This window comes from Dipteris shenzhenensis, chromosome 17 (assembly GCF_047967505.1).
Source record: "Dipteris shenzhenensis isolate YYH24624 ecotype China chromosome 17, Dip_SZ_1.0, whole genome shotgun sequence".
NCBI lineage: Eukaryota > Viridiplantae > Streptophyta > Polypodiopsida > Gleicheniales > Dipteridaceae > Dipteris > Dipteris shenzhenensis.
Genome location: NC_141612.1, coordinates 40,573,861 through 40,597,004, shown reverse-complemented (window position 1 = coordinate 40,597,004; position 23,144 = coordinate 40,573,861). Strand labels below are relative to the sequence as shown.

The 23,144-nt window shown below is 40.5% G+C and overlaps 1 protein-coding gene across 1 annotated transcript; it reads left to right on the top strand.

Moving 5' to 3' along the window:
* The first annotated feature begins 5,294 nt into the window (after window positions 1-5,294).
* On the top strand, window positions 5,295-14,644 carry LOC147892114 (uncharacterized). Its single transcript, XM_087388575.1, has 7 exons — window positions 5,295-5,619; window positions 5,879-5,955; window positions 5,997-6,145; window positions 6,320-8,809; window positions 8,940-8,999; window positions 13,797-14,035; window positions 14,117-14,644. Exons 1-7 carry the CDS (start codon window positions 5,296-5,298, stop codon window positions 14,246-14,248), a joined length of 3,471 nt encoding a protein of 1,156 aa, XP_087244701.1. The 5' UTR covers window position 5,295; the 3' UTR covers window positions 14,249-14,644.
* Window positions 14,645-23,144: the final 8,500 nt, after the last annotated feature.

Sequence of the window (23,144 nt, the reverse complement as noted above, 5' to 3'; positions counted from 1 at the left end):
CAATCTTCACTTTTCCTTTGTCCTCCCTTGGACTCTCTTCCTTTTGATTTGCACCCCAATTTGCATTCTTTTTCTTATCCTTTTGATCTCTTTTTAGCTTGTAGCAATCCTTTTTCATATGGCCCTTCTTGCCACAGTGGTAACACTCAATGTTCCGTGCCCTGGATTTGCTACGTGACTTCCCTCTTTCTTGGGACTTCCCCCTAAACTGTGATCTGCCCCTTTGCACATTTAAGGCTGCATCCTGCTTGTTGCCATCCATAGACTTCCGTCTAATCTCCTCGGCCAACAAGCTACCCACAACATCATCAAATTTCAGTACTCTACCAGGTGCAGAGTTACTGACAGCTATACGGAAGGTATCCCATGAGGATGGCAATGAACATAAGAGAAATATTGCCTTAGTCTCTGCATCAAAATTCATTTTCTGAGCCTGAAGCTGGCTGAAAATAATATTGAATTCATTCAAGTGAGAAGAAATGGAGACCCCTTCCTTCATCTGCAGCTCAAACAACCTCTTCATGAGGTAAACTTTATTAGAGGCAGTTTCCTTCTCATAAGTGGCACACAGTTTCTTCCACAAATCTTCCGTAGTTTGCTTATTTACTACTATGGAAATAAACTGACTCTGCAAGATGAAGTCTAATAGTAGACTTTGCTAATGCATCCAACTCATTCCAATCATCCTCAGACATATTTGCAGGCTTAGCTTCAATCCTTGCCAAGGGTTTAATCTGCTTCTTTTGAATAAGCACATCCCTTATTTGTTCTTTCCACAAAGAAAAGTTTGTCCCATCAAACTTTTTAATGTTGAAAAACTCCTTTTCAGACATGGAAGAGGATGCCATGATGCAAATAAAGCAAAATCCCAAATGCTAGTGCCTCAAGAGAGAATCACACCAAATACCAGGTGCACCCAAATATGTATGCCACGATAGATTGAAATATCACCAAAACTCATGTCTCAAAGCATCAAAAGATGCATCTGACTCATGTGCATATACTATGCATCCATATGAGCAAATCTGGCCCAAAAGAAAATGCCAATAAGTGCCAAATGACTCAACCATAAACACCGTCCACTGGCATATGCATCAATAATATCTCATCCAAGAGAGCATAGCACTATCAGTGCATCACCTGCAATATGTCAAAGCTGTCCCTCAGCATAAAATAGCATCCATGTGCAAAGCGTCCATAAAAATAGCATCCCACAAGGCAATTTGGGCCTATCAGCACATCCAATAAGGACCGCAATGCATCCAAATGGCCTATAAATCATCAACTGCATCCAAATGCACACCACAAATGAGCACACACTGCTCAAACTGCAACCAGAGTGATCTGCATAAGGTATGCTCAAGAAATCATGGTCCCACGGTAATGACCGCTGCTGAAAATAGAACCTGAGATGCCTCAAAACATGGGCGCCATTGCATAATCGGACTCAACAAGAAAATCTGCAAATATCTCTCTTCTGCCAGAACTCCAAAATCCTAACCGATGCGTGAGAAATGGGAGTCAACACTTATCCACTGCCATGTGGCATAAATCTAAGGTTTCAAAACCTTAGAATGGAAAATGCATAACAGAGAGACGAAATCGAATACACAGAGATCTATAACTCTGAAAATCCTCCACCGAATCGCGCAAGAATTGACAGGTAAGGGTTTTTGGGCGTCCGGAACGCAATGGGACAGACGGTTTTGAAAACCGTGGTCTCAATCACTGGGTCCAACACACGGACTGAAAAACGTTTTTGGAAACAGAGCTGTTTGTAAACTCCACTGGAGTGCGAATGATGACCAACATAGAAGTTTTAGGACCTCCTGAGTCCACTGGAACTGACAGATCTGCAAATGGTTGCTCCAAACTTGAGTTCCAACACCCGAGCAAAAAACGCAGGAACTGACACAGTGAGTCAGAAATCCAATGAAATGATCCCAGATTCAAGAATGAAGGTGTTTCCAAGCTCCTGAAGTGAAGTGGACACCAAAAGCAAGCAATAGTTGCCTCTACAAGTCAATACGGAGTCTCTGTCATCGAACGGAACATGGAAAAGCTCAAAAAACGACTTTTTCTTTGAAAACACTTAACAGGCTCTCAAAACCACTTCGCAAAGCCAAAGTGACTTTTCCAAAGGTTCCTTCAAGGTCTCTGCACACTCAGATGCAAGTAAAGTCACCCACAAAGCTTCCCACAGAGCTTCTCCTTCTTCCCACAGAGCTGCTAAGCTTCAAGCATTCATGCACGCTCAGCTAGATCACCCGAGCTCTGATACCAGTCGAGAGTGCTCTCAACGGAAGCAAGAACAGAAGAAGGAGAGAGAGAGAAACAGAGAGCCACACAAGTTTTGGTGGGTGCAGAACCACCCTAATCTTCTTTTTCATTCATTTATATATGTGTTTGAGTATTGTACATAACCGGGGTAAAGGCACAGTGACCTTTAACCCCCACAGACCTAGGCATGGGTAGAGCTAATACTGACATGGGGGGAGGGTGCAATTTGGTGGGGTGTAGCCTAAAGGTGTGCTTGTAATGCATGAAGGAGGTTGTAGCAACAAACTTGCAAAGTAGAGATGCGATAGGGAAATGTTTGGGGGACCAACAAAGGTGTTCAAAATTCATCGAGTGGCCAATAAGCCTTCTATTCACCTTTGATGATAGAAGGAGGGTGACCACAACCCATTTTCTTATTACAATGGAGATTCAAAGGAAGTTGGGATGTGTGGTAGATGTTTATGAATGATGGTACAAATAAAAAAAAGGAATGGGGATTGTGGTTGAGAAACCTTTTGGGATGGACAGTGAAGATTTAATCATACGTTGCCCTATAAAATTTTATGGGAGGATAATTGCACTATTGTGATGTAGAGATTCGATGTGGGGGTGCATGGTGGTGTGGTGAAGAGTATTCATGAAAAAAACTCTTTCCTCCAAATTTCAAGAACATTCAAGTCTTACATATTGGGATTGTTAAGATAACTATTGTGGTGAAAAACAATGAGGATGGACATTTAGAGACATGAGGAAAGAGAACTTACAATGTTTTAAAGATAATTATTGGAGAATTTGTGAGGAAAATAGTGATGAATGGAGATTGGGAGAGCGAGAGTCAGCTTTCTATGTTGGCACTTACACCCACTAGATATCGCATGGAGAACCCTTTCCCCCATGTTATGTATTGGGGGCCACCTCAAGTGTGGTCTCCCACCTCTATTTTGTACGGAGTAGAGAAGATACGAGGGCCATGAGATAAACCTAGGCAAGTGGCACTTGCCAAATGTCCTACATGCAATTTTGCTCGTAACATGAGGTTCTAGTGTCGCACTTGCCGTTTTGCTTGTAACACGAGGGCTATGGATGGACCAAACATGTGGGACTCGGACGCCTGGTGTTTTGCCTACAGTTCCGCTTGTAAAATGCGGGACTTGCCTAGTGTCCTACTCAACTGTTCAGAAAAACAACAAACTACATACAATGAAATTGCAAAATCTCACGTGAACTAGATAATTTTAAAAATATGTAAACTGTATCGTGTTTTACTTATATTTTGGTCTTAAAGGTTGAAAAGTTTTAAGAAAAACGTGTGAGGTGGAAAGTTGTATATTTCTCTATCTATAAAGGGAAAATTCTATGTGAACACTAGTCCTAGTTGCAGTTCGGGCAACACCACCTACATGGCCATCCTCCAAAATTGATGGGAAGGTTCGTTGTTCTACTTGAATGAATAGGAAAGACAGGCTTGGATGTTGACCCCAAAAAATTGTGTCTGCCATATAACGGCTGGGCGGTTCAAAATTTTTGCCCATGAATAGTAAAACTGAGTGGGGATTGAACCGATGCCGTTTGACACAAACTATTTCCTCTATCCACCGGCATTTCCCTCCATAAAACTTGACTATGGGGTCGTGTGACCACCACACTTGGTTGCCATCCTCCAAAAGTGTTTCCTCGTCCTCCATGGCTAGGCGATGGGTGTGAACCTGGTCTTACTTGTAGTTTTGTTCATAACCTTGGGCGTGATGGGCGTAGACACATGGGATTGCTTAGTGTGTGCTATTAGAAGTTGTGCTTCTAAGAGCCTTAGAGCGTAGCCTGTGCACACGTTGGAGGTGGATTAGTCATCCATTTTTGCATTCACTTTGTCATGTGCATTTTGACTCGAAAGAAATCAATTGAAAATCGTAATTGGCAGTGAGATTTAACTCACTTGAAATTCAAAACCTTGCATGCCATAATTGGGCATCTGTTGGTCGGCAGTCATCATTGATTGGTTGTTGTTGCGAGTGGTGCTTCGGTACAGTGTTCGGCACCCCAAAAATACGGGGTGCGGATCAGGTCTGGGCAATGAAGGCACATCTATGTGCCCTCCCTATTTTAGTGCGTGGAGTAAATTGAGGCGCTGCAAATGCTGCTCTAGGCAGTGCATGTGCACTGGCTCGAATTTGCATGGTGATTCAACTAGGCCGCTTACACATAGGCCGCCCATACTTGGGCAGGTAGGGGTGTATGAATACGTGGTCGCCACGTGTTTAAAAACTATAGGCCGTGAAAAAAAACGATCACCCATCCCATGGGCAACCAGTGTCCCCCGCCCATCTCCCGCCCAAGTGCGAATCGACTGATAGTAGGAATTGAAACCTTGCCCACCAATTAGAGATCTCTCATCGTAGACCATGTAGGCAGCTTACAACTTGTGTACTAAGAGCCTGTTCACGTGAAGGGAGGGGTTGCAAACCAAAAATTTGAAAACCTGGTTTTTAAGTGGTCTTACTCAAGAGGAGGGGCTCAAGCAGCAACTAGTTGTTACCGATAGGGACAGGTGGGGTTGCAAACCACCCCTACCGCATGAGCAAGCTCTACCCATCCTTGTTCTGGGTTGGGCGGGCAGGGGGCGACGGCGGGAGTGTACGGTGTACGTGAGCCCTAATCACACAAATTTCCCCAGAAAGTGGAAAGGGGGAGGGACCGTTGGGTGTGAATGGCGAGGAAACAATTTTCTTTTGTGAGATATTTGAATTTCAAAATTCAAATGAAGGTTTGAATGAAGGGCTTCGTCATTTTCTTCATTCATTTTCTTCATCCTCATATTCATCTTCATCTTCATCTTCTTCATCTTCTTGTTGTTGTTGTTGTCGATCGTAACATCAACTGATCTTCGCAGCTTCTTCTTCTCCATCGCCATCTCCATCTCCATTTCCATCTCCTCAGCAGTAGCTCAATCACTCCCTTCAACAATCGCACTCTCTCCACCAGATAATTCGTCCTCCCTAGCCTTTCCATCTCTTTATAATGCCTCCTTTCAGCCCCACCCATGACGAGAAAATCGCATCTACCGTCTTGGCCTGCTGGAGCTCCACCCTTCGACCCCATTCCTTCCCCTCGCACCACCCCCCCGGCTTCGACAGTCTAGCGGCCTCGGCTGGCCTTCACGGCCGCAGCAGCATTGGCGCGTCGACTCTTTCGGAGGCAAGAACGCTTCTCGAGCAGCACAATCGCCACTGTGATGTGGATGAAGATGGAGTGCATGGAGATCGCATGAAGCCACTAGCCAGCCTGAGCGCGAACGACTGTACCAATTATAAATACTCGCCTGCAAACCTTACTCCTTCGAAGGTCAATCCTTTTCCTGGATATCAGTCTCGAAATTGGCTGTCTAGAACCAAATCTGTGGATGCAATTTCGATTACTTCTTTCATGCTATAGCCTACATTTTTTACGGTGTTCCTGCGAAAATATATGTCGTTTCGAAACTTGGACAGCTTCACGATGTCGTTTAGCTGTAATTGTGCCATGACGATCTTTCGAACATGACATGCGAAAGATAGTTTCCTTTGCTTTATTAGCTTGGAATGTTATGGCTTACTGAAACTAGGTGGTGTTCGAGCTATACGACCTGTTCTTGTCAGTTGGGAAAAGCGTTCACGAGCATGTTAGGCGATTTTGCGACAGGTTCTAGCTGCGGCAAAAGTTGGCCGGAGAGCAAGGCGCAGGATAAATTCTCACTCTGTTATAACGGTGGCTGGGAATGATTATTGCAAAGAGAATGGTATCGCGTCTCAAATGAAGGAAATGCAGGTCTTTGGTAAGCAGCATAGAGGAGTGAAGCGCACAAATTTTGGCTTTGGACACGGACTTAAAGGTATTGGATGCTCTACAGCAATGAACGTACTTTTGTATGATGCAATTGACGCTTTCCCTTCAAACACAGGCCGAGTGCAAGAAACCATTTGTTAGCCGGGATATGTATATGTCGTATTTTAAAGCGAATTTCAATTCGACTTGTATCTAATCTATAAGGCTCGAAAACCTGCAGGAAATGCGCGATTTTCTGCTCTCAAGCGGAAAAGGTCCGCCTTGTCCACTACTGGCTGTCTGGAAACTGGGACACACATATTGGAAGAAAACGATTTGAATATTCCGTTGGCTCCTTTCGAAACAGCAGAAAATTTGAAGATCGAACATTCCAACTGGCCTTGTATGGATTTGGTAGACGCTACGGAATTGCCAGCAGCTTGTGAAAGATTGCAAGCCAGCTCCCGATCGCCTAGCATTCATAAACTCTTTGTAGAAGGAGATCGCTTCAATTCCAACAGAGATCCAGATTCTAACACCTCAGAACAGTCCTTGGCAGGATTAAGCCTTCTTGGGGCCGCTGCTTGTTTGAGTCTGCCTTCAGATGAATGTCTCGACGCTCTCCATCCAACGACTGGGGTCCAAAAGGATACAAGATCTTTCACAGTCACAATGCTGAATCCCTGTCCCGGCAAAGCAAAATCAGAACGGCAAGGTCAACTTACTACCAGCTTTCCAAGTGCAAAACCACCGACTTACCCCAAAACAAAGCATAGTTCAACAAGTATTGACAGAGGAAAAGAAAAGAGTCAACTCGCCGTGGCTGCATGCCAGGATAAAGCAACGGCTTCTGCAAGAAACGCTTGTAACTCATTGACCACAATTGGAAGGAATGATTGTAAGTCATCGACTACAAGTCTCATGCGTCCTTCTGCACTTGGTTCCATGGGTAAAGAGAAAACCATATTCAGTATTGTCAAGATTGAAGAGCCTTCAGGGCCTTCCTTGGAGGAGCGAGGAGATTCTCCAAAGATTGCTGGGTGGTATCAATGTGTTGCTGGGACAAAGCTGACCGATGTCAACCTTTTGCCTCCTGCTTTAAAAATACATACTAGAGTCCATGAGGAGATGGAGCCCAACAGAAAGGCCTCTGAGAACGCTGACGCATGCTTGTTAAAAAAATCAGACCATAGTCTGGAGAACTCAGTGCCAGCATCAAAAGATTTGAATGCCTTGAGACCAAGCAGTAACACCATTGAAAGCCTGCACCAATCAGAAGACTACAACCTTGGGCAGTCTCAATGTTTGCAGGATTGGAAAGGTGGCAAGTTGTCAGGAATGGGGAAAGAATACCACGTTTCGAATGAAGTCAATGTCAAGGCTGTGAACCAAGGGCTGGCTGCAGAGCAGATCTCCATTCAGCCACATTCCAGTATAGTTGTTTCCGCTAATGCCTTTGGTGCTAACGTAAGAGTCGCCAGCACTGGAAGGACTGTAGACATTGCTGCATGTCAAAAGCAAAGCATGCAGAAAGCACAAGGAAGTCTATGGTGTGTGGAGGTAGAGGCTGATAAAGTACACCTAGACAGAACAGTTGGAAAACATGCGTCAAGCAGGCTGGGCAATTCTGGACAGGTTGGACAGAAAGCAAAAGAGCTACAGCTTGGCACCATTTACAGGCAGCATTCTGCGGATGGGACTGGAATTAACCCAGGAAACAGCTCATTCATTTCTTCTATTCCGACATCAACCAAATGTTTTACTTACAATACAGTGGCATGCGTCAATACTGCTGGCCCCCAGGGGATCGTTCATAGTCAATATCAGACTCTATGTCTGCCTAAGGTAAGGCGTGGAAGGCAACCAAAGAACACAAAAGGTTGTACACAGAAAAAAGAAAAGACAAATAAGTTTGCTCGGATCTGTGCACCCAGTGGATTATTAGGGGAACTTAACCCTGGTATCATTAATAGGTTGAGAGATAAAAGACAGGTTCATGCAATACTGGGGGCTGTTATCGGGTCTGTTGTCATGGACACTAATTTTCCAACAAAAGGTGCTTCTATAAAAAGGCAAGAATTTCGGCAGGAATCATGTGCTAATGGGCGACAGTTGAGTCAATTGCTGCATGATGAACAAAAGCAAAGATCTCCAAAAAGGAGGAAGGATATGAACATGCTAGAGCAACAAATTTCAAAACCTCCTTTAACCCTTTGTGCAAACCAAGACCCTGCTACTATGATGGCCCTTGAAAGACATGTCACAGCAGCAGGAATGAGGGATGAATGTGCAGGACAAGCAAAAGTCCCTGATGGCATTGACTATGGAGAGAAACATGGAAAGCAAACGGAAGATAAAAGCATGGAGAATTTGTATGCTGTTAATGATACTAAAGCTGAGGTTTTGGAAACTAACCTAAAAGGGCATGCAGGTGCTGATCCTAGTGCTGAGTCACAACTTTGCTCCAAATGTGATGCTCGAGGACAAGCATTTGATGATACTAGAAAAAAAAAGGAGGGTTCTGAAGCTGCAATTGCTGATCGAACCTCAAGTATGGAGGATCCAGGAAATGGATGTCAGCTTTCTGGTGGTGTAAGAGTGGGGCAGGAAGGAGGGTTCTTTGTGAAAGGGTCAATTGAGCAGAATCATTTAAATAAGAATGGATCACACTTTTCAGATAATGCTTCTACCAAGGGAAGCACAAAAGCTGCCACGACTGTCTGCACTGCAGGTTGGTCCTTTATAGAAAATTTTTATATTTATTTTTGATGAATAATCTTTATAGAAAGGAAACCATAAGAGTATTTTACATAACCAAGGCAAATGATTGTATTTCACATTGACTTATAAAAATCTTGCAGCAAATGTGGCTGCATGCTGGCTTGAATTGCTCCGATTGGATATCAAGGGCCGCCTTTCTGGTAAGATATTTTATTGATACTTGCTTTGAAGTTCAATATATGTTATGCTTCCTAGGGCTTCAAATACAGATGAAACTTTGTGGACTCGATTATGAGAAATTTATGATCAGTAAGTTTGCTACCTACATGCACACGCTTTCAGCTTGGCAATGCCAGTACCCCAAAGGACTAAAACCATTCTGATCCCATCAAGTCGATAAACAGGCGACCCATTCAGGATTGCCAAACCCATTGAATACGAGTAAAATATAGATCTTTCATTTGAGGTTCTTGGTGATGGCAGCGAAACCTTTTGGTGGCCCCACCCACATGCTCATACCATAGTTAACAAAGAAAGGTGTTCCCCCTTCTGGGACAGGGAAACGTGCATTCCAAGAAATCCAGGTGTCTTGGAACATATCGGAATGTTCCCACAATGTTCAGCTGGTCTGGAACTCCAGAGAATGCCATTGTGGCGTTCCCGGAATTTGCTGAGATATGATTCCCTGTCCATCGACACGATTCATAGGATAATGATACCATCTGCCATTAAAAGAAAATACAAAATGCTGTGTGAAATGAATGGGGATAGTATATGACACCAGACATGATTATCGTAATACATACTGAGTCATTGTTATCCATAAGGCCATCAATATTATAAGTCATTCTTGAAAGAATATTTTCTTTATTGACTCTGAACCGATATCCTATCCTAGGATAGGACTCTTCTAGTAAACCTGAAGTTAGAAAGGATCTTGTTTATGAAAGGCCTCATCTAGCCACTTCTGTGAGTGGCAAAAATTGCACTTCTTCTCTCGTTTTTGCTCTCTTGTGCCTTTGGTTCATGATTTTTTCTTTGAAAATAACTTCAAGCTGTTCTTCACACATTGTTTGTTTGGGAATAATGGGTATTGTTTGTTTGGGAATAATGGGTAAATATTCAAGAGAAGAGTCATTGGTGAACAGGCTGAACACAATTGGCAAATACGAGAGTGGAAGAAGGTAAACTTGTTATGTAACAAGTTTGACGTAGATGACTATTCTCATATTGATGATGAAGAATTTGGGTAGCAGATTCTGAGAAGCTTACCTCCATAATATGAGAACAGAAAGGTTGTACTCATTGCCAGGGAGGCTCAAATTGCAACTGGAAGAAGTTAGTAGGCATAGACCTAATGGAAGGATGTTCTAGGAGTTCTTTTCTTACACATACACATACACATACACATACACATACACATACACATACACATACACATACACATACACATACACATACACATACACATACACATACACATACACATACACATACACATACACATACACATACACATACATGTACACATATGCATATACATTTACATACACATATACATATAAATATACAAATACAATATGTATACATATAAATATACATATACATATAAAACACGTATACATATGTATATGTATATGTATACACATTGTACACACACACACACACACACACACACACACACACACACACACACACACACACACACACACACGTGTGTGTGCGCGCGCGTGCACGCGTGCTTTTATGAAAAAAAAGTGTGTGTACATACATACATGTATGTGTACATATATACATGTATGTGTAAATATATACATATATATGTACATGTATACATAAACAGATATATACACACAAATGTATATGCATATGCGCACACAATTTTTTTTTTGGGGGTGAAATCCAGTTGTCACTATATTACATAAAACAGTCCCAAGGAAAAGGACAGCCAATCACAAAGCATCAGAAGATATCATTAGGAGCACGTGCACGTGCATGCACACACACATATGTATATAAATACCCTCCCCTCCACACAATGTAATCTGTCTAACGGACAGCCAGACAATCATAAGAAAATTGCTTGAGCGACAGGTGGAAATAGTAGAACATGGAATAGTGTACTCTGTCTGACAAACAGTTAGATAATCATAAGAAAATTGCTTGAGCGACATGTGAAAATAGTAAAACATGGAAGAAGCAGGCTCTCCAAAGACTCTGTGATTTTTAATGATAGCGATCTTTAATACTATTGGATACATTACTAGACAGGCAGTTGCTCTGTGCTAGGAAAGAGATTGGAGCGTCAAGTACGTTTGAGGACCTCCCCATGCTCCTGCTAGTGGGACGAGAACAGCTAGCAGAGAAAAAACTAGCTAGCAGAGCAATGGAGTTTTTGCATCCCTGCGTTTGAATGCCAGGATCAGAGTAATAGATGGTGAGGTTGAATTCAAGCTGAAGCATTGATTCGGAGCCTCTGTTGCATCTGCATTGGTATGAACTCTGATAAAGCCTTCGAGCAGCTCAATGCCCAACTAGAATTGAAAAAAATTGGGATTCTCGGCTGGCGCTGCAATGCTGGACTAAAAAATTGGGAGCAGGGCTGATACTTCATGGGGACAGTGCAAACTCTTCTTCTTCCTTCTCACTCATTGTTGTTCTAGTGCTTTGGTTTGTGACGTGAATGTTTGAGGAGGTCATAGGTGTGCTGCTAGGACGAGTCACAAGTGAGATGGGTGGCAAGAGGTGGAAACGCAGGCAAGTGTGCTGTTGTTGCTGCTGCTGGATTGGAGGTGGAGAAATGGTATTGTGGTGCGGCTTCTCTCAGTGTAGATTGTAATGGCTATGGCAGACCAGAGTCCCCCCCCCCCCCCCCCCCCCCCCGCGTGTGCGTGTGTGCGTGCACACACACATCACATATAAATATATATATCTCTCTCACAGTGTTGAGGTGGCACTTTCAACCTCAACCTTGGTTTCTTTCCAGCTCATTTTTAGTTTTTTGCTCCCTATTTCAGGGGGGCTTCCTCATGCACAGCATGATGTATTTCCGCTTTGAGCTTTCTCACACGGGTTTTTTCATACTTAATAGTAAGTCTTTTTCATGGGAAAAAACAAGATGAATATCATTCATACGGCCTGCCAGGGATCGAAAAAGAAGACGAATTGAATGTGCAGCATGGAAAAGGGGGCAGAAAACTGAGGGAGAGAGAGAGAGAGAGAGAGAGAGAGAGAGGATTTGAAAGAATCCGAAGAAATTAGCAATGAGAGAGGGAGAAAGAGAGAGAGAGGATTTGAAGCGTTGATGTGACTCCAAGTGGCGCCAATCCCTCAAAAAAATGAGCTTTCTCAAATACCATCAGCTTTACTAAGGCCTCCATATATGGCAGGCCAAAAACTTCAATTGAAGGGAAAGTAATAAAATAGTCAGTTGCATAAGTTAGTGTGTGGGTAGATTGGTATCTAGTGGATAAGGGGATGACCCCATCCACATGTACTTGTACATATTGTTTTGGATGTTTAATAGATGTACATGGTAGGCTATCTCCTGTGTGCTTCTGGTCTACTTTCATCTCTTTCCCTGTTTCTAGATAGCTTGGATGTCCAACTAAGAAGCTTTCACTCTTTATGCCTCACCATTTTGGCACTCAGCCTCTGAGCCATTAAGATGACATTCAAAGAGTGGAGGCAGCCCTAGCCATTGTGTTGTCTGCTTGATGAGAAGCATTGATCATGCAGCCTTTGCGCATGATAGAGCCTTCTTTATTTCTGGCTTCATTCACCTTAATCAAGCAATATACAAGTACCTTTTGCAAGCCAATACAATGTTGCATGGTTGAAATCCGGATTTGACATGTGCAACCTTGGGCTATAGCAAAAAAAACAAAAGAAAAGGAAAAAAGAAAAGGGCTATTGCAGTTTCAGGAAAGAATAAGCTTGGTTTTGGACTACACCTATGAATTGTTGGTGTTACAACTTATTGTCCAATTTATAGTAAGAAAGGACACGGACAATATGAATTGTTGGTGTTACAACTTATTGTCCAATTTATAGTAAGAAAGGACACGGACAATATTTCAATTATGCCATGGAGTGCTTGCCAATGTACATTGGGTTAGATAACAAGTCGCTTGCTGGTTGTTGCAGCCTTCAACCATCTTCAGTTAAGTGGACACTGGTTACCTCTCACAGATAGAAAGTGGAACATCATCTTACGGTGGCAAATGACCTCACTAAGCAAACCCACTTGATTTCTTAGGTTGCTGGCAGTTAATTGACAGGGATTCTAAATTCTTGGGACGTTTTCCATGAAGCCCTTTCTTAGCCTTCAGTATAACGTGTACTTCTCGACATCATCACCTTAGACAGAGGGGCAATTTGAAAGGATAGGTATATGGACCAAGGAGTAGTTTCCGCCATGACACATACGACATGAAAAGTGGCTTTCTGTTACAGCAGCATGAAGCTTGAACAAATCACAGGGGTCGGAGATCCACTCTTTCAAATAAAGATTCCGCTGAGTACTGAGACAAGGCTCCCAGTTCAAATTAATCTGTCCATTAAGGTTTCAGAATCTGAAAATTAGAGTTAGACCTGAGAATTATGTTTGTTAAAAAGCGATGCACTCTTATGATAGTGCATATTACAGACAATTTACCTGGTCTACGTCAAGCTGAGGATATTCCCATGCTGTGGTTGCCTTTCTGCATGTGCCTGAAGTTTAAAAACCTAAGCCCTTCCTCAGAACACATGGTAAAAAACCATAACATTGAAAATAAGAGGGGCACCAAGAGCTAAACTGTAAAAAAAATACTTGCAAGCCCTTTGCCAAATACCACTTTTAAATGTGCAGCTTGCTATACCTACACATTTCTAATGAAAGATCTTGTAAGGTAGTGTCCAATTGCTTGCAGTGAATTCAGATGGTCTGCATGAAAGTGCGTTTTTCTGGGATGGCATACTTCTGGAACACTAAAAAATGTGCAATATTGCTGCAGCTTTGAAGCGAAGCAGACGGAGGGTACGCAGTGTTATTGTCTCTAGCCAATTAGATGAGAAGCTGTCTTTTGGAGTCAATCCTTTGGAAAAGCCTCCAGGATCAGATGTTGTAAGCCAAGCCACTTGCTGTTATAGTTTTTCTGTCAAGGGAACACACGGTGAGGACGATCAGATGGATAGATGGCGGACATTTTTCTTAAATATGGATGGCGTTTTGAGTACAGAGGGTGCAAGGCTTGTAAGTTCTGAACAGACCTTGTCTTTTCGATTACAGTTTTAAATGCTATAGCCTACATGCTCATATTCTGATTCCCTGCAGGAAAGCTGGTTGAGCCAAATCACTGAAATGCAGTCTCACTGTAAAAACAATCAAAGTTACATGCCGATGCTTCATATGGCTGAATGTCAAATTGGAGCTCTAAATGAGGAGGTAAAGAGGGCCACCAGGTAAGAAGCCGGCTTTAAGTCTCAGGTAATGATTTCGATGCCTTCAAACTGAAAGCAGAGGGTCATACAAGCTTATGGAGCTGGAAAGAATCGAGAAGAATATACAAAAATGGAGACCAGAAGTCGAGGCCTCGTTAATACGTGATCCAAGCTCCTGGCACCTCGTATCTGTTCTCTCTTTTTACCATTGCACATTCAAAATCCGGAAGAACAACGGGCTTGATTCCCTGATTGCCATTCAAACACAGGACTCTAACTAACATAGATTAACCCATTTTTATTGGCCATGGGCTCCCACTGTTCGCACGAGGATGAGTAGGTCCATCATTAAGGGAAGGTCACATATGATAGTGATCGCTCATCATGGCTTCGCTTCACTTCAATCCCCACCTGTTTTCAAATTGAAAGGTGTAATTCTATGTGTAGAAAGCCCCAAATTCAGTCTAAAATAACGCAATCTTGGGTTTTCTCTAGTAAAAGTATTGTATAGTAATTGGCCTTGTCACTTGGTAGTTATATGTAACAAATGTGAGCTTTAGCATATTATGTGCATTTGAGTATTTAATATCGTAAGCAAAAAATGCACAACATGCTTCTTGCATGATTTGAGTATTTAATATCATAAGCAAAAAATGCACAACATGCTTCTTGTATGTGCATTTTCCTTTACTAATGCTTTGCAACATGTTGCTATTCTGGGGTCAATGGATTTGTGTTAATAGTACCACAATACAAGTGCTTGTATTCTCTTTGAATGTTTTCCTCAAAGTGCTTGCCCGTCACTTTTAATTTCTTCTCAAAATATATTGTCATGTTCCCTCCTCTTGAAGGTATTTGTTGTGCTTGTTCCCTTCTTTCGAAAAAAATTGTTAGAGTGTTCAACAAATTGATGTATTAAAAGAACATAAGGTTATTTCCCTTTCCTTCATTGCACACGATGCTCATTGCTTGGGTCACAACCACTCGAGTCTTGTTGGAAAGTGGAAGGTGAAATCTAGATTGAACTTGGAAAGGTGGATCATTCTATGATGAAATTGAGGCATAGGCCTACTACCTCGTTGGGTGAGCTAATATGCAATGTGCCTATCCTTGGTGAGCAGCACATCCTTACCAAATGAGGAGTATAGTGTTACATGTATTCTCAAAGGGGTCCCCATTTGTGACACAAATAACCTTGTGGAAAGAAGTGAGCATCTCATCTCAATGTAGGATGCTATTTAAAACCTTAAGCAAGTTGGTTGCCTTGAGAGTTCTCACCATTTTGGCAACCTCATGGGGATAACATTTGCAATGGAAGGTTGTTAGTGCTCCTTTCTTTGAGTTTGCTAGCCTTGAGATTCTCACCATTTTGGTCAATCTCATGAGGGTTACATTTGCAATGTAGGGACTTTAGTGCTCTTCTCTTGGGATGGTTAGTTTTGGAAGCTTGCTTGTTAGATTGGGATTCTTAGTTGCTCATTTCCAAGGTGCGACATTAGAAGAGAGGTGTTGATTGACACTATTTGATTGCTTTGAGAACCATCAAAGCTTAGCCCATATGTGAACGTTGTCATAAAGATCAAGCATGTAAAGAGTTTGTAAATCATTGAATACTCATTAAAAAAAATATCATAACCCACAAAACATACAAAAGTGTCATTAATGATTGGGGGTGTCATTTTAATGATTGTGGAATGTAGTGAGGTGCTAGTCTTGGAGACCACCATCTATGGTTTTCCGATGCCTTCAATGCCTTTTTGGCTATTTATATTTAGTTATATATACCTTTAGCAAAATATCTTTGTGGACCTTTTGGTGTATTTTCTTGGGGACAATCTATGGTTTTCAAATGCTTCGAAGGCCTTTTTGGTATTGGCTAGTCTTGTATTATGGTTGGGGTTGGGATCGTGTTTTTGGGATTGAGTTTCATATTGAGACATCTCAAGATGAAGTTTCATATTTAGACTTAGGATAATGATGTGTTGTAAAATTGAATGAAGGTCTAGTTGGTTTCAAAGTATTGGGTTGAAGTGGAGACTATTGTTTGAGTGGGGAGAGTAAGTGAGCTTAGTGATGGTTAGGCCTATCATCGATTGATAGTTATGCTAGTTTCACCGATTCAAGATATTTTGCTAAGGACATGATAAGAGGGTTTCATATATGTTTAAAATTTTGGGTTACACAACTCATGAGGGTCCTAGCTTGCTTGAAGGGGCTATTAATCGTGTGGTCATGGAATAGGGTTGATCATTGTATTAGACTAGCTCCACACTTGTTATTCACTATTGTATTTGTATAATTCTCCTTCGACATGGAACTAGCATTATAAAGGTTTGCACATGTTATTGCATTATGGCTCAAGTGTAATTGCTTGGATTCGTTGGATATCTTTTGCTGATGAGAGTGATAGATGGGATGGCCATGGAGTGTTGGTGAAGAGCTTATTTAAGAATATTTTTTATTTTGAGTGGAAATGTGAGGGAAATATGTGAGAGTTGCTCTCAAAGTTCAACCTCGAATATTTGTAAGTAAATTTGAATTGTTGCTTCATTTGCACCCACTTTGCTCAATCACAATTGCATTTCGCAAGTTAGAGTGATTTGGTGATCTAAAGTTGAATTTCTCATGTTTTATTTGTATTCAGAATATGCCATTAAGTTGCACTCTTGTCACTCATGGTGATTGCTACTCATTAAGAATATGCCATTTAAGTTGCACTCTTATCACTTATGGTGATTGTTAGAGGGGCAGAGGTTGCCAAAAAGGGGAAGGTGGATGAAGAGGTATATAAAGGAAAAATTGTGTGTATGCTATTGAGAAAGTTTCCGCATAAAAGTAAAAAAGAGTTGAGGCAACGGGGTTGAGAAGGAGATGAGAAAAGGGTGCCACAATTAAAAAAAATGGATGAACAAAGTTTGAGCACGCTAGGGAACAAAGAGAGCGATAGCAATTGAAGGAAGAAATAAGTAATAAGCTAGGGAGATCTAAATTAATAAGTTGCAGATGCAACAAAACTCACGATAGAGTGTGAAATATTGAGAAACAAAGACAGCACAAGCAAAGACAAGTAGTTAAAAGCCAGTAGAGTAACAAAGTAGCAAAACCAGACAATTAAGTAGTAGTTGCAAAACCAAAAAGAAACACAGAATCACATAGAGTCTTACAACATCGAGTTTCAACATTGATGAAGATGAAGATTTAACTAAAAATTAACAAAAGGGAACTGTTTGCATTGACTTGAAGTAGAATGGAAAATTTTCTCAAATTTAATGATCTTCAAATTTGAAATCTAACAAAACATAAATTAGATAAAGATTACAAATTCAAAGGGTGAATTAATCCATTTAAGGATAAATGTTGGCATTATGGGTAAGAGGGACTACAAATTATGCTACAAAAAGGGAAGTTGTCGAATTTGGAATGGGGAACAAAGTTGTAAAGTCAAGTTTGAAGAAGGAATTAAAAGGGAGTTATGTTAATGATATTTAATGAATTTTAGGTGCTCATGCCATGAGTGAGGTGGGTTACCTTGAAAGTAGAACTATCTTTTAATAGAATTGTTGGATTGAGATTATGTAAAAGGGAAAAGTGCACCATAAATGAAATGAAATGTAGTATATTCACTATTATAGTAACATCATTGTCTACATTATCTATGTTCTTGAATTGTATAGTATCATAATATGAAATTGAAGCCTTTATGTTGAGGTTTGAGTCTATTTGGTGAAATGGTGATACGGTGTATTTGAGTTCAGTCCAGTTATTTTATGGCAATGACAATTATCATAGTTAAGAAGATTTGTTTTTTTGATGTTCCTTATTTTGTGGATGAGTTGGAAAGATTTATTGGATCAATAAGACATTTTATTCAATTCATTTCAGATTTTCAATTAGTTAATGAGTCCTTGAGTTGGATTAGACCTAGTCATCTAAATCTGGCAATGTTGAATGGGCATTTTTCTATATTGCAACTAAGATAATGATGTATGTGTTTGAAATTTATTGGATACAATTTTCGTCTCTTAAGAACCTAGCATTTGTATGGTTTAGTTAGATTGTTACCCCAGCCACTACAACAATCATGGTAAGAAAATAGGGTACCAACAATAAGGAGAGGAAATGCAAACATCATAGTAAATACCTGCATTACATTATTGGCACTAAATATGAAAATTTGGTGTATCCACTTTGGTCTGTGCATTGCTTAAATCATTGATTCTAAAGCATATACTCTTTAAGAAAGCAAATAGCTATCCTCAAAGACAAGGAATAAAATTAAAGGGAAATCAAGACGAGCAACATGTATCACGAGGCATAACCTTTTATCACACAATGTCTTGCTTATAGATCAATCAAGTACGAGTTCATTAATCCGAAAATTTTTGGTTAATACTTTCTCATATAAAATCAAACTCATGGCATCAAATCAATGTAATGGATAATAAAGTGGCGAGAGAGAAAGAGAGAGAGAGAGAGAGAGAGAGAGAGAGAGAGAGAGAGAGAGAGAGAGAGAGAGAGGAGTGCACATGATATAGCTACATGTACACTATGTTGTATTGAACAGAATCATGAATATATACATGCGAACCCCTTAGGGTTAGAATTAGGTTTTACCCCTAATGCCATATCTAGATGGTGCAATTTATACCATCCTTAACAACCCCTGTTAAATTGCATTGGGTAAGTAGAGGGTGCATGTATAAGACCTTTTTGTGAATTTCATTTGGTGCATATGATAGCATCTAAAACTGAAAAATAATGAGTCGTATGTGTACATAGTGGAAGCCTATACAATGAGTACAACTTATGTAATCTTGTACAAGAGATGCACTTGCACCTCTTAAGTTTTATTAATCCTTCACCTTTGGGAAGAAAAAAAATAAACTAAAGGGAAGAGGAAGGAAATCCAAAAAGTAAGATGTCCGCCTGGATCAAAGACTAGTGGAATACAGATGACTGCATGAAGACTAGTGTATATTATTGCATGCTAAACATGTCAAAGCTAAACATGTAATGTGTCATCGTGGACTATGTAGTTGCTCTATAGAAGAGGCATTTGGGCGTGAAGCTAATCGATGTATTTATGGAGAAAGAATCTAGTAGGTTGTGACAAACAAGGGTGTCACCAACCCAAAAGGACTAACAACAATATGTGAGGTATGATGCAGTAGAACTATAATCTCTGTCAAATGATGTGGGGTCGAAGAAAACCACATAGTTGATGTGGATAGAGATCCAGGGGCTGGAAACCTAGGGCCCCATATCTATCAAATGATACAGGGTCAAAGGAGACATCATAGTTGGTGTGGACAGAGTGAAGATCTAGGGGTTAAGAATTTGGGGCCAAAGGTGCAATGCTAATACTTAGCTCTATTGAAGAAGAGGCCCATAAAATTCACAGGTGTTTTATGTGGAGCCTGATATTCTCTTTTGGCGATTGTTTTTGGCTGTGCTTTGAACCCATGCATATTTATACCCATCCCATGAAGGGGGGGGTTGGGGGGAAATGCCCTCCTTGGGACTATTCGTAGGGGGGTTCCAAGGGAGGTCGACAACACGCATTGGGCACCCCGTTCGGGGGCAGCTTCCTCAAAGCAAAAAATATATAAAAATTGGTGAATGAGTTTTGTGGTTAAAAATTGTACAATAAGGGCATGGCTCACATAGTAGGAGAGCAGTGGATATATTGCTTGTACCTTGTATCTTCTCACTTGTTGGATAAGAAACACGTAGGACTGGCTATTTCTCCATGGATGTATCCCACACTGGGTGAATCACAAATATCGGTGTCTCTCTTTCTGTTCCATTTTGTGCGCTTTTGGTATAGTGTATTCTATGCATTCCACTTCTCGCATTGTTGCTCCGTTATCATGTTGCTCCTAGCAACTAGTATTAGAGCGTTTGTTTAATCAACGCCCATTTGAATTGTTTAGAATAGGGTTCTTGGTTTGAGTGGGAGCTTTGATGGAACAAGGCAAGTTCAAAATCGAGAAGCTCAATGGCAAGAACTACTAGCATTAAAAGATGCAGATTGAGGATTTTCTATACCAAAAGGAACCTTTTCTTATCATTAGGTGGAATTTGCAAAGAAGCATGTATGTCAGTCGAAGGAGGTTCATGACAAGAAGGTGCTAGGAAGGATACTCCTATGTTTGGCAGCGTCAGTGGGGCTTTCAATATTCTTGAACAAAAGACAACAAAGGACTTGATGAGTACAATGGATATGATTGAATGAAAAACCTTCAGCTTCTAACAAGGTTTATGAAGGGTCTATTCAATTTGAAGATGTTAGAAGTGGGTCTATAACTGATCATTTGAATCAATTCAATACATATACAAAGACAACCAAGGATTCTACTCGTTGGAGGCCACAAACAAAGGATGAAGCTTACAATCCCCCCCCCTCCCCCCCCCCCTCTCTCTCTCTTTCATTAAAGGCCACAAACAAAGGATGAAGCTTGCAACCCTCCTTTTCACTCTCTTTCTCTTAGCTCTCTCTCTCTCTCTCTCTCTCTCTCTCTCTTTTATCTCAACCTACCCTCTACCATTTTGACTTGCTCTAGTCCCAAGTCTAGGAAATGAGAAGGAAGCAATTTCTTAACTAAATGAGCTCATTTAAAATATAAGTTTGGGTGTTTAGATGAGATAATGATCGAAGGGAAGATCATCAAAAGGTGCCATGGTTGTTTCTTGGGTGTTTACGGTATACATAGTTGCTTAAAGTAGTTGATGTGTTAGTTTTATGTAGTTCCTTGGGGGTTGGATTCAATATTAAGTCAAATCATGCTATTTTCACCCGTCATAGCAACAATACTTACAAATTTGGTAGTAAAACTTGTACTACCAAAATCAAGAATGGAGATAGAAGAGTGCTTTTATATGCTATTGCAATTTCTATGACCCTTCTATAAAGAAATTATTCAAAAGACAAAAAAGGACACATAATATATCTAAAGGAATCTCTCTCACTCAAGGTGCATCTTTTTTCAAAGTTTTCTTTATGTATGCTTAAGTTCAATATAAAGAATACATGTGTATGAGGCTAACTACATTCATGATCAAAGAATTATATCATTATGTTAGTACCAATAGTCCACACTATTCTCCTTTGTTTGATTGATTTTTCAAATGAAGGAGACCATTTTATTACTTCCTTGGCAAACTCTTGAAGTATGCTTGCATTAAGGTTAAATACTGCAAATCAGGATGAGTGGCATGGATAATTACTATGTGCTAGCATGGATAATATGGATTCTTACAATCCCATATTTAAAGGTCCTTGTGATAACTTGTCCTTTATGTGGATGGGATGCAGGTGAGTTGTTGCACTTCTTAGCTAGATTTGTGGATTGATGTATTTTGGTTTTTTACTAGAGGAGAAGTTAACAGTGGCATCATGGATTGGTCTCTCTTATATATCTCAGAGTATATGCTGCCCTTCTAAGTACAGCCAGGGGATGGCACCAAAATTTTTGAGAGGGGATCCATTTTCATATGGAACTTCTACACACTTTGGTGGATTTTGATATGGACAATGAGATTCCTCTTTATGGCCATCTTGTCTCAGTTTTTGATAAAGATATGTTATTTTTAAGAAGTATACCCTTCCATTTGGTATTATAAGGGAGTTTGGAAGGACACAATGAACACAAAGGTTTTGGCACAACCCTTATATCCTTTTGTATCAGTATATGTTCTTGTATATTGGCTAAAATAGATGATGAACATCTAACCTTATAGTCTTTGAAACACTATGATGACAATTCTCAAGATTCTGAGAGTATCTTGCAATATTATGGAAAGGTGTATATCTCCAATAGCATTGGAACGCTGCAGAATATTAACAGTGCAAGGATTGGACTTATTACATCAATATTTTGGCAATATAGATATAGGGGCTTATTGAATTTATGTTGAAATGGACTCTTAGAGAATTCATGAATGTTTAAATTTAAAGCGGAATTAAGGAAGAATAGATAGATAGGATGAACACACACTAGTATAGCCATTGTGAGGTAAGAAAAAGCTCATGACAAATGGTTATGCTTGGCTTAGCAACCCTCTTCATGGCACAACAACTTGATTGCTCTCAGATCTATGGATCCATTGCCACTACTGTCACTTGGATGGGAGGGAGGCCATAATGCCAATGTTGAACAAGAGATTCCATGAAAAAATTATAGCCTTGGATATGCATGAAATTAAGGAACACCCTGATTCAAACAAACTATTGGTGATGAAAATTTCCATAAATGATTGGCGCAGAATTTTAGTAATTGGGAAGGGAAATGTGGAGAAAGTTTTGTAAGTCATTAATCAATTATCTCTATCTTTGGATTGGTTAATGGAGGAAGATAATGTTACTTTATTGGACTTTGCTCATAAATCTCCAAATACAATGAGGTATTTATTTTTGTTTTTCAATCCCCCTTCCCCGACTTGATCATTGTCCCTCCCTGATAATTTGGATTTACAATGTTTTTCTTTACCAGAAAGGTGCTCCTATAATATAATGCAGCATAGTTTTTGTGATCTTGAAGGACTTTTAGCAGAGGATGTTCAAGATACTTTTTTTTTGGACCAGCTTATGCTTATTGTAGTCACTGCAGAGAACTATGCCTACATATATGCATCCTTTCTTCCCTCCACATGCCTCTCTTAGGTAGTTGATAGAGCGAGTGGGAAAAAGTGAGCGAGCCTATAAAAGCGAGCGACAATTTGTTAAAGTACAGGAAAATCAAGCAAGCAAAGAAATAATCTAAGTGTCCCATAAAATAATTGCTTGACGTAGAAAGTATTCAAAAGGCAGGTTATGTGTCACATTTCTGAAACTGAGTAGTCCAAAGTTAATGACTATTTTAACATGATCCCATTTGGGTTTGGCAATTTCCCTAGGGGTCACTCATAAACATGCAACATAG